The sequence below is a fragment of the Eschrichtius robustus genome, chromosome 1 (genome assembly GCF_028021215.1).
Source record: "Eschrichtius robustus isolate mEscRob2 chromosome 1, mEscRob2.pri, whole genome shotgun sequence".
Lineage (NCBI taxonomy): Eukaryota > Metazoa > Chordata > Mammalia > Artiodactyla > Eschrichtiidae > Eschrichtius > Eschrichtius robustus.
In genome coordinates, this window is record NC_090824.1 from 132,685,368 (window position 1) to 132,701,770 (window position 16,403).

General features: G+C 35.1%; 1 protein-coding gene across 7 annotated transcripts in view; it reads right to left on the reverse strand.

Moving 5' to 3' along the window:
• Positions 1-16,403, reverse strand: part of MYO9A (myosin IXA) — a 286,549-nt gene that overhangs the window by 108,191 nt on the left and 161,955 nt on the right. For all 7 annotated transcript variants that reach the window (XM_068554851.1, XM_068554866.1, XM_068554884.1 and 4 more), the window contains 2 exons: positions 6,883-7,026; positions 5,370-5,409 (listed from right to left, as the gene is read on the reverse strand). In XM_068554851.1, the coding sequence (XP_068410952.1) occupies positions 5,370-5,409; positions 6,883-7,026 (184 nt within the window). The remainder of the gene's footprint in view (positions 1-5,369; positions 5,410-6,882; positions 7,027-16,403) is intronic.

Genomic DNA, 16,403 nt, shown 5'->3' on the forward strand with positions numbered 1-16,403 from the left:
GTTTTATTGTATGAGAAGCACAGAATTGAGTTAAAAGTATGACAAATTAAAAGACTAAAAACTATTAATTCTGACAAGATAAACATTAAAAAATAAAAACTTCCAAGTGGCATTAAGTACAATATACATTTAAACAATTCCACCTAAGAAAAAATATTTTCAATAATGACAAAGACTTATTATCCATATATAAGAACTGTAAAAAAAATCCTTTAAAAAATACATCCAGTGATAATAAATGAGCAGAAGACTTCAACAGGCAATTCTCAAAATATAAATGACAAGTAACATAATGACAATCAATCTCACTTTTAATCAAAGAAACACACATTTTCTTTTAAGGTGATTTTCTGCACATCAGATTGGCAAACATAGTAAAGGCTGATAAAACCCAGTATACATGAAATAGGCATATTTATGCACTGTTCTTAGGAATGCAAATCATTATAATCTTTCTGATAAACCATTTCACGTCTACGTATTTATCTAAGGAGAGCTCTGAATGTTATTTCTGACAATCTACTTCAAAAAAATAGTGAAAAATTTTGGGCTTCCCTGGTGGCGCAGTGGTTGAGAATCTGCCTGCCAATGCAGGGGACACAGGCTCGAGCCCTGGTCTGGGAAGATCCCACATGCCGCGGAGCAACTAGGCCCGTGAGCCACAACTACTGAGCCTGCGCGTCTGGAGCCTGGGCTCCGCAACAAGAGAGGCCAAGACAGTGAGAGGCCCGCGCACCGCGATGAAGAGTGGCCCCCACTCGCCGCAACTAGAGAAAGCCCTCACACAGAAACGAAGACCCAACACAGCCACAAATAAATAAATAAATAAATAAATAAAATTTTAAAAAAATAGTGAAAAATTCTAAACAAAAGAGATAAGGAACTATACAGAATTTTTTTCATAAAGTATGCTTCATTCACACAACTGAATACTATACAGCTCCTAAAAATACTGTAACCTATATTTACTGACATGGAAAAATATCTGCAAATACTCTTGACCAAAAAAACCCCACACAAAACAATAATATATATGTAAATATATATAGTACATGTGTATATTGAATTTTGAGAGTTTATACTTTATTTTTATTAGCATTTTTGAATTCTTACAAAAAGATTCATGGTATATTAAGAAAAAAATAATTTTACATACTGGTCAGGACTCAGAAGAGTTTTGTGGTTTATCCATAAGTAAAATGAAATTAGCACCGAAGCCTAAAATTATTTCCCCCCCAAACATTTAAGATACTTCTGATAAAAAGACCTCGGAAATGGTTTCATTTTATAAACCATATCTAAAGCAATGGTAAAATTAATTACTAAATGTCACTATGTGAAAAAGGGTCAGATGAACTGTGAAAAATACAAGTAACTATTTTTTTTTAAACTATTAAAAAGTCCTTCCCATCAAGGAATTTAATTAGAAAGGTTAAAAAAAAAAAAAAAATCCACATTCATTCTTATCTCAAGGTCTTTCCAATCTTTTCATTTGCTTGGAATACTCTATAGCTAGACCTTTACATTGCTTGACTTTTCTTAGCATTCAACTTATAGCTTAAATACCCAAACTTTCTCATAAAGCTATTTTCTTAAATACCCCAAAGGTAGCCCACCTCTAAATCAATAATATGCCATTTCATTTTCCTCTTTGCACACAATGTCATCTAAATCATCTTTTGTTTACTTGTGTATTTTTTTCTCTTTCTCTAAAAGAATCACTATGAGAGAGCAAGGATTCTCTGACTGGACTGTTTATCTCAGCACCTCCAGTGCCTAAAACAGTGTCTGGTGCTGCATACTCAATAAATATTAGTATGGATAAATGAATGAATGGTTAGCAAGTAATGATTTTTGAACAATGTTTTCCTCAGCAACTGGAGACCAGACTCTTGTCCACAAAACTCACCATGATTAGATCCATCAACAAATATGCAGTGATTACTACAGATTCTGTTCTAAGTGCTAGGAATACATTGCATTCAAGTACAGGGAAACAGACTATAAGGAAATTAAAAAATAAATGATAATCTGAGGGTTATTAAGATTTATGAAGAAGATAAAACAGGGCAAGGAAGAAAGGAGAGACAAGGCGGAGCAGAACAATGTGGAAGACAGGAGGCTAAGGAGGCAAGAGAGAGATAAATCCAGTCAAGGGACAGCTTCAATAGTCCAGTATGATGTGACAAAAACCAAGAACTGAAATGTGGGCCCAAGATCTAGCAGAAAACAGATACGGAGCTAATTCCTTTCTTAGGTCTTCTGTTCATTATCTACTTTATTCCTTTCTTAATTCCATCTTCATTGTTTAGCTTATTAAGATTAGTCAGTTCATTGTTTTTTAAACAATTATTTACTGCTTGCTGTGCAAGGTGCTGTAGCCACAAAGATTAAGAAGATATTGCTCATGTTGTTAAAGACAACTAAAATGGACAATAAACTTACCTTCAACGTTTGAGCCTGACTGACTACAAAAATTCAGTAGGGGAGTGACAAACCAAAATCGCTTTGGGGATCAAGTCTGATGAGAGATGAGCAGGGTGTCAAAGTAGAAATGTACAACAAGGGAACTGTCAGTAAAAGACTGAAAATTTAAAGGTAGATCATATTAGAAAGGTATATTTAATAGAAGTGATGGTTTCAAGGTAAGAGAGGGAAAGTACTCTCTAGGAGAGAACGGGAAAGAACTATCAAAACAGAACTATATTAACAGAAGGCTAAGGGCTGTTGGAGGTTATATGTGTTGAATATTTGCCTGTGTTTATTCAGAACGCTAATAAAAATAAAGCATTCTAAATCCTACCTATATCAATAAAATGAGGTGCCCTTAATACAGGTAACTGAATCTTATTTCCAGTAGCGATAAAAGTTGTAGGGATGCGTACAATAATGATTCATACTCAAGGTAAGAAAGTGGCTGCAGATTTCACAAAAGAGCAAAAGGGAAAAGAAGTTCAGGTTATCTACACTTCTGTTGCTTCCTTCCACATCACATAAAACTAACTTAATGCAACCAAAATATCTTAATCAGCAAATGACCATAGTCAATGAGGATACAGGATCTGCTACTTTAATTTTATTAATATATACTTGTTTTGCCTTGGTTTGAAATGGACTGAAAGAAACAAGCAAAACACTCATTAAGCATAATTAGAAAAAATGAGGCATATTTAAAGAAGGGTAGGAAAGTAAGATGAAGAGTGAGGTTACTAAACAAAGCGCACGTCATGCCTACATGTACGTACACAGATAAGCCGCAACTTCAGCTCTAACATTCTGGTAGCAAATATGAAGAAAATACTTATTATTTATTGAATACTAATCATGCACATACCAAATATATATCTCTCATCCTAACATATATTATCCCCCACATTACAAATGAAGAGACAGTGGTTAAGACAAGTTCGAGAACTTACTCCAAAAATCAAAGAGCAGGGACTTCCCTGGTGGCGCAGTGGTTAAGAATCCGCCTGCCAATGCAGGGGACACAGGTTTGTGCTCTGGTCCAGGAAGATCCCACATGCCGTGGAGGAACTAAGCCCAAGCGCCACAACTACTGAGCCTGCGCTCTAGAGCCTGTGAGCCACAACTACTGAGCCTGCGTACCACGACTACTGAGGCCTGCGCGCCTAGAGCCCATGCTCCGCAACAAGAGGAGCCACCTCAATGAGAAGCCCATGCACCACCACAACGAAGAGTAGCCCCCACTTGCTGCAACTAGAGAAAGCCCGCACACAGCAGCAAAGACCCAACGCAGCCAAAAAAGTAATTAATTAATTAATTGAAAAAAAAAATCAAAGAGCAAGTAACAGATCCATCATTTGAATGTAGGTCAGTTTGACTCCAAGGTCTATATTCTCATAGACTATGTTGCCTCTCTAATATTAAACATATGTACTTGAATACACAAGACACACTAAAATAAACCAAAAATTAGCCATATTTAATTTTAAAAGATTGAGAAATAGATGGGATTCCCATGATTGATGATTAAATGGAATCATTTACTTCAGATGTATCCAACATATTCTTGTTGGCTATCATGTAAAGTTTAAGAAGTTACAAAAGAATGTATATATATGTATAACTGAGTCACTTTGCTGTACAGCAGAAATTAACACAACATTGTAAATCAACTATACTACAATTAAAAAGAAATAAGTTATCCATTTGAGGAGAGGGAAAAGAACAGCACAAACACTAGGCCCAGAGGTGGCATTCAAAATACTAAAAGGCTAGAGAGACAGTGAAGGAAAAAAGAAAGACAAATGAACAATAAAGAATATGTGACAATGAATGTAGTCTCCTCTCTTTCTCTCTACATAAAATCGTTTCATGTGAGACCATAATCACAAACCACTTAGGTAAATTTTCTTTGTGGCTTAAAACATATTTGTCACTACCACAAACCACATCAGCAGCACATTAAATTTTCTTTGGAAATATAAGGTGACTTAAGTAGAAGGAAAAATTAAAGACAGATTCATTTTCTTCTTTCTTGAACTAGAGAATCATGACAATAAATAGCTCTTTTTCAGTTCTTTTAGAATTCTGAAATTATGCCCATTAACAAAGTTACAAACAACAGGACTCCTTCTTTGGGAGAGCACAAGAGAAAGAAAAACTCTAAGATTTTTCTTTCTTTGGTAAATTTAATAAATATTTTGGAATGTAGATTAGAGTAGGCAAATTACAACCCCTGGGTCAAATCCTGCCCACTGTTTTTATAAGATTTATATGGTTGCAAAAAGAATTAAATAATATATGATGGCATGTGAATATCAAATGAAATTCAAATTTCAGTGCCCATAAATAAAGTTTTATTGGAATACAGTCACTCTCATTCAGTTACATATTGTCTACAGCTGCATTTGTGCTATGATAGCAGAGCTAAGTAATTATAACACAGACCAGACCAGATAAGCCTGCAAGCCTAACTTGACCTTTACAGAAAAACCTGGCTAACGAACGCTAATGATGATGAGAGTTAGGTAAGCCTTACTTAGAAATTATTTTTAAATCAGATAAAATTCAAAATTTTATCTTAACCTGACTCAAGGGGAAATGAAACGATCTTATGCAAAAACGCAATTACTCAACAAAAATTTACATTTATATTCAGAAGCTCTTCAAACACTAGAAAATGGGACATATCACAAATATTTACCTGAACCATTAAACTTGGCCATTTCATAACATCCAGCATTATTTCTAAAATGGTTTCAACTGAATATACACAATTAACCTCTATTTTGGGTACAAATAAGATATTTCTTTTTTTGTTTATAAAGATCGTTTGCATGAACAATAAAAAAAAAACTTATGAAGTGGGGCACTAACAGAAAAAATTTTTTCATAATACTCACCTTTGGAAGGCCAGGCTTGGATTTGACATTTTTGTTTCTCCTATAGAGATAAATCATACATTAGGAAAAAAAAAAAAAAAAAACCACTGTAGAGACACTGATTTCAAGGTCTCTACTAAAACAACAGATTATATACCCATTTCCAAGTTATGGGTCGTCTAAATGAAAACACTGTCTAATTCAACTAAGCAGTCACCCTTGGGAAGGAAGGATAAGCGAAGAAAAGAGATGCCTGCTCTGTAATACAAGTACAAACACATTTAAGCCCGATGATAAGTAACATAATGTACATTCAAAGCTGAAGTTTCATTTTCTTTTGGATGTTAATAGGGCTCTGCATTCTTAAACCTACAGAGGCATTGTTTCTGTCATTTTAAACTTAAATAGATGCCTAATTTCATTAATTTTTAATATGTACTTTTCACTAAGACTCATGATCTTCCATTTCTAGAAATTAAAAATTCTCTTTTGCCCTTTTTTCCCTTATTCATAATTCAGTATCACACTTATATCAAATCTTTTTTTTTTTTAATGGCTACATACAGGGAATAAAGCCCAATGCTTATGAACATGGGCTGGGGTGTCAGGAAGACCTGGGCTTGAATCTAAGCTCTTTCACCTACTAATTCTGGAGTATAGCAAGACTTATACAAATTGAGCCTATTCACACTGTTAAGAGATGATTTAGGGATTAACGAATCCAATTCAGTCACACTTCTAGCTAGTGGTCAAAAAATATGCTTTGGAAGTGTTTGAAATATGTTGATATAAGTAGCTAAGAACTTTTTACTGGTCTACCATGCATGGTTATATCTATGTCCTCAAACCAGTTCTAAATCAGGTAAGGAGGAATGGCAGGCTTGGGTAAGTGTTATAAATCACCATACAGGTGCCCCTTGAACAACACAGGTTTTGACTGTGCGGTTCCACTTATAAGTGGAATTTTTTTTCAACAGTAACTACTACAGTACTACTTGATCTGAGGTTAGTTAAATCTGTGGATGTGGAATCACAGATACAGAGGAGCAGTGGATATGGAGGGCTGACTACAGGAAACACACAAATTTTTGACTGTACAGAGGGTTGGCACCTCTAACCCATGCAGTGTTGAGGGGTAAACTGTATATGGCCCCATTCACCACTTCATAAGGGATTTTCCTGCCCAATTTGTTAGGATTGTCAGAATTAAAGGACAACTGCAGTTAAAGACTAGGAATCCTAAAAAGAGCTAACAGTTTTTGCTCTCTCTGGATGTAGGGTCTGTTAAAGAGCAATAAAGAGTCATCTCCATAACAAGTATATTCAGTCATGATTCACCTGGTGAGATGAAAACAAACACCGGCTTTATAATACAGGAGATTGTCACAGCTCTAAATTCTGACTACTTTTGAGTCTTGTTTCACTCAAAATTCCACTCATGAAAATAATGCTTCATGGTCACCTCTCTTCTTTTTTAGCCAGAAATTTTAAATCAGTCATAAAAAAGCAATCCACATTATTGATCAATACTAACGTGAGAATTCCATGGGCTCTCTCCAAGAGTTTGCTGCTAGCTGAATTAGCGAATATCCCATCTTTATCAAGCAAGGAGGTGTTACTTGATAGTCTGCTCTGGCGAATCCCAGTTCTGCCATTCCAGGCAAAATCAAATGTTTCACTGTAAAAATTAAATAGAGTACAATTTGCTTTGTTAATTGAGACATCTCTAAAACTCTATACATTTCTTAAAAAAGTAAAATAAAACTTTAAACACTAAAGTTAAAATTTAGAAAAAATGCTAAACCAGCAGAAAATGGTTTTATCAGAGAGATTACTGATTAATTTGGCTTATCTTTTACTCTTTCAGAACAAAAAATTTCTACAGATTCTAGCACATTCACATTCAAATGTGCATAAAGGTGAGCACATCATATAGCTAATACCTTTAAATATACCTCTTAACAAGCAGTACATAATATAATGTATTATAATATAATGTCATGGCTTTTGTCTGTGTTTGAAGCCCAAACCCTCTTTCCTTTTTAAAAAGGATATATTAGCCACTGAGTGTAGCCACTTCTTTGAGTTTCACTTCTTTTTGGAGAATACTCATGTATGTAAAATATTAATAAAAACTGTATGCTTCTTCGCCTGTTAATTGTCTTTCATTAGTTTAACTTACAGGCCCGCAGCCACTGAACCTAAGAAGGCAGATGAAAAGTTTTTTCTCCCTGACAGTTTCATACTATATAATTTGATTTACATAACATTCGCAAAATAACAAAACTACAGAAATGAAGAACAGATTAGTGGTTGCTAGAGGACAGGAAAGGGACATGGAAGAAGAAGGATAATACAAATAAGCAGCATGAATAAATTCTTTTATGATGATGAAAGAGTTCTGTATCTTGATTGTGGTGTTGGTTACACAAATCTACATATGGGATAAAACTGCAAAAACTACCCATACACACACACACACACACACACACACAGATTTTTTTAAATGGTGAGAACTGTAGTCTAGTTAATATTAATGTAACAATGTAATTTTCCTGGTTTTGATAATATACTACCAGTATATAGGATGTCATTTAAGGAAAACTGAGTGAAGGGTACATAGGACTCTATGAACTATGTTTTTCCTTTGTACTATTTTTGAAACTTCCTGCTTTTGAAAAATGGAATATAACCTTAAAATATTTATTTTCCAATTAGTTCTTTATCTAAACTATACTACTTTTTAGATAGCCAGGACAATATCTTTAAAATCTTGTAATAGCTTTGTTCTGTGCTCCTGGTCAAGCTTCTTACTAAGAACAACAGAAGATAAAAAAATAACCAAACATGCAAAACTTTATCTACAAAAATTTTCATCAATATCAAGAAAATCAGAAACAACCTAAATAACCAACAATTGGAAATAAATGAAAGAAGTTATATTATAACCACCCCCATGGAAGTCTATAAGGTTATTAAAAATCATGTGGGAGAACAGTATTTAATGGCATAAAAAGCTGTCTGCATATATTATCAAATCTAAATATTGTTGCATGATACAGTTTTGTTTAAGACAATTATATTTATATACATGGAAGGAAGAATATATGCCAAAAAAATTTTTAATGGACAAAATAGACAATTATTCAAAGAAGATATATGAATCATCAAAAAACATATACAAATCACTAATAGGCACATAAAAAGATGCTGAACATCATTATTTAGGGAAATATAAATCAAAACTACAATGAGATACTACTTCATTCCCTCTAAGACAGGCAATAACAAAATGACAAGAATGTGGAGAAACTGGAACCCTTATCCATTACTACTGGGAATGTAAAATGTCCGAGCCACTCCGGAAGACAGTTTGGCAAATTCTCAAAATGTTAAACAAAACAGACAGTAGCCATATAACACAGCAATTTCATTCCTAGGCATGTACTCAAAAGCACTGAAAACACGTCCACATGAAAACTTGTCTATGAATGTTCACAGCAGCATTATTCATAATAGCCAAAAAGTAGAACCCAAGTGTTCATTAACTGATAAATGTGCAACCAAAATATCCATAACATGAGATGTTATTCCATAACATAAAATGAATGAAGTACTGGTACATGTTACAACGTAGATTATTGAAAACATTATGCTAAATGAAAGAAGTCTCACACAAAAGGCCACATATTGTAGATTCCATTTATATAAAATTTCCAAAAAAATAATTTTTTTTCCAGAATAGGCAAATCTACAGAGACAAAAAGTAGATCATGTTTACCTACAGTGAGTGAGAGTACGAGAAAAGGAAACATTCTAGTAAATAGGAAACTTCCTTTTGAACTGACTAAAATGTTCTAAATTAGATTTTGGAATAGTTGGCCAACTCTTAAATGAACTGTATACTTTAAGTGGGTGAAATTTTGTGGTATGTAAATTATATCTCAATAAAGCTATTTTAAAAAAGGCCTCAGAAATCAGCAATGCTGGAACTAAAAGGCAATGTGGCGGTGTCTTCAAAATTCTGAAAAGAAGTTATTTCCAACCAAGAGTCTATACAAACTCAAATTTCCAATCAAGTGCGAGGGCAGAATAAATGCATGCTTAGTTATACAAGGAATCAAAAACATGTTCCTCCTATATATACTTTCTCATGGAGCTTCTAGAGAATATGCTCTGTAAAAGTTTACAAAGTAGATCTATAAAAGGAAAAAATGGTAGAAAAAACTGTTGATACAAAACAGAAGAATAACATAAGGAATGACCAATACAAAGGTAAAGAAGACACCACTGTGACAGCTACGTGACAGATCTAGAGAACAAACCCTTCTGATCAAAAAAATGCCAGGAGAGATTTCTACAAGAAGATGAAATTAATTCAAGATGCATCTGTACATGATCAGAGGAAATTAAAATGACTGTCACAAAAGCTTAGGGTTGAAATGGATATAGGCACCACCAAAGTTCAGAAGAAAATCTGGCTGAATAGATGACTTTGGACTGAGGAAACAATTCTTTAAAATAAGTTATTAAAAGGACAAATAATAGAGAAAAAATTAATACATTTAACTACAGTTACCATTTTAACCATTTTTAAGTGTATAATACAGTGGCATTAAGTATATTTATTGTTGTGCAACCATCACTACTATCTATCTCCAGAACTTTTAGCCAAACTGAAACTTTGTACCCATTCAACAATAACTCCCCATGCCCTCCAATACTATATAATATTATATAGCAACTAAAAAGAACAAATTACATGCCACAAGACGGATGAATCTTAGATAGATATTATTGAGGAGAAAAGTCACAGCGACCACTACTATATATTAGTATTTCTAAAAACTCAAAAACTAGCTAAGCCAAATGACTCTTTGCTTAGAAAAACATACATTTATTGTAAAACTATTTTTTAGAGCATAGTAATGGTATACATAAAATTCTGGGTAGCAGTTACCTGTGGGGAGAGAGGGAGAATGACCAGAAAATATATGATAAAAAAGTGGCTGCAGCAATACTAATAATCTTCTGGTTCTGAACTTGGGTGGTATTCATTTTATTGATATGCTTCCTAATGTACATGTGTGTTTTGTATAGTCTCTTGTATCAAATGCTACCTTAATGTATAAAGACTGAATTGAAGGTTCCTATTAAACATGTATACTGCACACTTCTTATGTTCCATTTCAAATCCCATAAGTCTTACCTCTTATTCTAGCTGCTGCTGTTGCAAATGGTACTGTAACTAGTCATACACACAAATTTTGTCCAGCGTCAAACAGATGCTGCTGGCAGCACCTAGTTTCAGACTCCAGACACTTGCCTCTTGTCTGATGTAGGCTTCTGCTCTGCACTTACACAAGCAGAACTCTCTGTGGGGCCAGCAACCCCTGGAGCAATGGATAAGTCCCTCCTCTTTTCTTCCTCAAGGCAAATAGATGGTCCTGAGACACAAATCATTAAGCTTCTCAGTTGGTCCCACAGGGTTGAGCAACCAGTGGCCAACTCATTCATTGATTCTTGTATGGATTCTCCATCCTTCCCTTTTTTATTCCCATATCCCCACTCCTGCTCACTAGGATAACATTCTTAAATAAGCTACATTTGTAAATAAACTATTTGGTGTTTGCATAAGGGAAACCCATAATAAGCTGCCATAGCATATTCCATAGCAATTGTTTTTGTCAGCCCCCAGCTGAAATACCACGAATTTGACAAAGTCATAAATTCACAAGGACAAAGAGTGAGAAGGAAGACTATGCAAGGGACAAGGAACAGTAAAAGTTTAAAGTTGACAGACATGTAATAAGAGATGTAGGAGACTAGAAAAAATTAAAACCTAAGTTTATATGTACGTCGGAATCATAGAAAAGGGGAGTCTATAGGGGTAGGCATGATTGAGAATACACATATGCTTGTGTGTGTGTGTGTGTGTGTGTGTGTGTGTGTAGAGGCTGGGGTTTGGAGTGGGAGAGAGGCTAAAACAACAAAATGCAAGTGTGTTCTCATTTAGAACTCTGGAAAGGTTCAGATATTAGAGATAACTGGTACCATTGCAAGGGTGATGCTGAATGGGGCTAAAAATGGAAGTTAGTTTGGAAGTCTTTAAAAATGAGCTAGATCCTTACTCTTACCCTATATAGTGAAGTAACATTCCCTTCCTCAAGCCTTTCAAAGATTTTACTTTATAGAAAAGTTGGAAACACAGACTCTCAGGAGAAGTCAGAGACATTAGGCATAGCTAAAGGTAGGGGTGGGTGAGATACACTGAAAATAGGAGGAATTAAGTGGAAGTATGTGTATGGAATCATGAGAAGCCCAGCTATATACCTAGAACATCAGTAGCCAGATTTAAAAGCTATAGGCAGGGAAAACTGACTGACCCAAGAGAAACAATCTAGAGATAGCAGACATTTGGAAGTCACCAGCTAAACACCGAGATCCCCGATCAATAACAAAATACATCTTCTAGCCCAAGAATCAACTGAGTGTATCTGTATATCCAATGATTTATTCTCTCTCTCTAGATGAAGGTCTCCCAGGAATCTCAAAGTAACATGTGCAAGCTGAAACTATCACTCCCTCTTCAAAACTGTTGCCTCTTTTATATTCCCTACTTAAGTACTAAGCCAGAAATCTAGAAATCATCCTTAATCACTCCGTCTCCTCACCCAATATATTCCACAAGTTTTATGTAAGACATAGATTCCCCCCACCCTCTCTTTTCAGGAAACGAAGGCTACAAGAGTCACAATCTCAGAATACGAAGATAAGCTGAGCCAAGAACAAATTTTTGGTGACTCCCAAACCCGTACTCTTTCTCCTCTGTGTTATGTAAAGGCTTAAAATACAGCAAAAACGTTTTACTGGTATTTTACACACTGAGTAACAGGAAGAGTCCCAGCATTAGAATGGTAGGCTCAATGGTGAAGTAGAAGATTAGAAGTGAAAGAAAGCAAAAATAGGCTGTGCCTATTTTTAAGACAGGACAATCAATGGGATGCTGGGGAGAAAGAAAAAGCTCTGTGTGTACTTAAAAATCTTTGTGCCAGGGCTTCCCTGGTGGTGCAGTGGTTGAGAATCCGCCTGCCAATGCAGGGGACACGGGTTCGAGCTCTGGTCTGGGAAGATCCCACATGCCGCGGAGCAACTGGGCCCGTGAGCCACAACTGCTGAGCCTGCGCGTCTGGAGCCTGTGTTCCGCAACAAGAGAGGCCGCGATAGTGAGAGGCCCGCGCACCGGGATGAAGAGTGGCCCCCGCTCGCCACAACTAGAGAAAGCCCTCGCACAGAAACGAAGATCCAACACAGCCAAAAATAAATAAATAAATAAATAAATAAATAAATAAATAAATAAATAAATAAAATCTTTGTGCCAGTTGGTTATTTCAATGAAATGACTTGACATAGGTATCTGTCTCAGTTTTTCTAGGGGCTTCCCTTAGCTTAGCACATTGCTATTAAGATTGATGGCATACACAACGTCTTTGTTCTCCATATACAATGTACTCCTTATATATACATTAGATCCCTGTCATATATTTGTTGCATACATATAAAAATTATTTGCACAAAGCATAGAAAATCCAATACAGACGTCTCAGAAACACTGAATCCTCATAAAATCAGGTGAGAGACATATAGATTTTCAATTTTCCTCCTTAATACAGGTTCACATCAATATGTACCCACGACCACCTACTGCAAGCCATCATCTCTTGCCAGAACTGCTAGTCTTCCTGTACCCAATCCAGTGCCTCTACAAATCATTCTCCATAAAGCAACCATAGAGATTCTTCTGAAATATCAGTCAGTCCCCTGCTTAAAAGCATTAAATAGCTTCTCATTACCCTTAAGATGAAGTCCAACCTCTCCAATACGGCTAACAAAGCCCCACATGAACTAGCCTATGTCTATTTGTCTTTCTAGAGTCAACTCTCATCATTTCTCTCTTCTTACTCACATTATTTTAATTCTTTATTCGTGCCATGCTCTCTAGAGAGAGCTCTCTTTTTGCTCCTGGACCATCACACAGGTTGCTCCTCTGCCTGTAAAACATCACCCTCCTCTTCAAAGGGCTCACCCTTACTCTTCACTCAGATAACAGTTTGAAAGATTCTTTTTCTGAAAAACATTTCTGATGCATCTGGCCCCATATCCAATTCTTTAAATACAGTATTAGCATAAAAAATTTAAAAGTCCTCCTCTATGTTTCCATGGTGTCCTATATTTCTCCAATCATATCACTTATCACATCTATCTCACAAAGTATTGAATCTCCAGTTTCCACCACACGACCTGGCACGAAGTACTTGTTAAATAAACAAATGATCTGGCAGAACTAGAAGTTGTATCTGTCTTAATTTATTTCTTTATTTTTCTCTCAAGAACAATCTGACCTTCAGGAATAGATGTTACATGCAAATAAGGCTCCAGTAAAAAAGCCACTAATTTTTAAAACAAAGGACAAACATAACTATGTAAAAACACACAAATATCATTTAGGATAACCAACACACTATATATTAAAGTGAAAAAACTTGGAAGAGACTTTTGAAATAACTATATAATACTTAATGTTTTAAATTTATACTAAAATATGAGTATTATTCCATACTACTAATTTGCTATTATTATATGAACTGCTAATCACATATAACTGCTTACATTAATAACCAAGTTCTGTATTTTTTCACTAGGGTAAACAAAATACATTCTAAGACATGATCAAATGCCATGAGATTTATCTGGCTGTAACATATGAGAAATTACTCCAAGCTGTTTTATGTGACATCAAGTCATATTGGTTCCAAGAGAACCCTGAAATCCATTCACCTTTATAAATCATGTTAAATACGATAATTACTTAAAAAACCCTGGTAATAAATTATTTGACTTATCCTTCAAAAAAAGTATTTATTTTTGTTCTCATTGTTGCATTTTATAATACAATGTCTCAGATGGTAAGCAGTCATTTGCCCAGATCAAGAGGAAAAGTTGAATTTAAACAAAAATAAACTTTAGACAGTGAGTTTTTAGTTGCATTAAGAATAGAAATCAGGATCCACACATGCTACATAGTCAACTCTTAGAGGATAGGTTTATCCCAGTACTCAAATATGTGGTTATCAATATAGCCAAAGTCCTAAAAAATGGTGTCATAACCCACGAGTTTTAATGAGACTTATTCTAGTTCCTTAATGCCCTGGGATTAGCATGATAGTACAGCAGACCCCATTTGATTATAAAACATACCATATACTTCCACAATGTGCAAATTCATTATGTACTTGTCAACAATAAATTCTGATAATACTCTTTTTGCCCCCTAAATAACAAGTTTCCAAAGGCATATTTTCCCAATATAGGGTGGTATATTTTATTCTTCACACAATCTTCTCTACAACTATTCAGAAGAGCTTTTTCCACCTAGGAACGAATGTATCTTTAAAACCAGTGCAGTCTTTTTAGTTATTCACATTAAGTGTCACTTCAGCAGCCTCTATTTACCATCTCTGCTTTATGATATGTAATTATAGGCTCTGTACTTTTTTCAAATCATATTTTGAAACAAAGACATCTGTTTCCAGTTTATACCCCTTACCAAAAAGCAACTGCCCACTCAACATTAATTAAAGTTTTATCTCTCACTTGAGGAATATTTGCACTGGCTAAAAATAGTTTTATATTTGCATTTCCTTGTTTTTATACAGACTACATCAATTCTTAGTCCTAGATCACCAGCAAACTGGATGTTCCACTCTTTCATTTAAGAGTCACTTATTAGGAGTGTTCCCATAGGGAAGGTCCAAAAGACTCCACTTAGTAGATACAAGCTAATGATTTCATGACTGATTTGATTTTCTGAGTATCTATTGTTCTATCCTCTCTATCTTCTCACCAATTTTCTCTAAAATATGTCTAAAATAAACTCACCAATACAACAAACACAAGCTGCGTGGCTCTCTTGTTAAGACTGCTAGCTGGCCTTTTCCTGATAACATTACTTCAATGCCACATATCTTTCTTCATTGTATGCAAAGGAAAAGAATCAAGCTGATGTGATCAATTTCTCTGTGAGGAAGGGTCTCAAAAATGAGCTTATACACACATCTTTACAAAATTAGTTTGTCATTCCATGAGTGCCTAAAATCACCTTAACTGCTTGAGCCCAGACCAATCTTAAACCAATATATCAGACTATTCCAACTGATATATAAAAAACAGACAAGCCCATACAGATCACTTCAGGCATCCAAAATCGAAAGCAGTACAAAGAAACATAACTGGGAATTCCCTAGCAGTCCAGTGGGTAGGATATGGCACTTTCACTGCGGTGGCCCAAATTCAATCCTTGGTCGGGGAACTAAGATCCTGCAAGCTGCGCGAGTGGCCAAGAAAAAAACAAAAACAAAAACTAGGAATTAGGAAAGTTATAATCATTAAATTGCTTCGGGAAATGCAACAAGTCACAGTTCCTTTTTTTACCCAAATCAAGAAAATGAGTTCCTTAAGTTAGGGATATCTAATGACCAGGGTGAGAATACTGCCAATAGATTGAAATAAAAAAGGTACACAGGTCACCAGATTAATGATCTAATTTGTTCTTGGGTAAAATCTAACATGCACATATAATGGTGATTTTCATCATCAGCCAACTGTCACTGTTAAGAAAACAAAATGCATGCACTATAAAGACAGCCAGTAGTTCAATTTGCTGACATTAAAGATAAGTACAGTTGAGGTTGGATACTTGGGCTGTGACAGCTCTTGCAGGTTAAAGTAGTGAACCTAGACTTCTTGTAATAAGCAATAAAGAGTTATAAAAAAAAAGTTATGGAGCAGAGAAGTGACGATATATATTAGAAAGACATAGTAACTCAAAATGGAAAACCTGATCAATGAAGTTATACTTTAATTTTAAATGACTGATCATCCTAATCTTGTATCTTACACCAGGACACTAAGAAGCTCAATTCTCTTGATGTACACAGCAGACTCTAGACACTAAACAATGCTCTTTTGCTCATTTAAAGTACAATCTTTATAAAA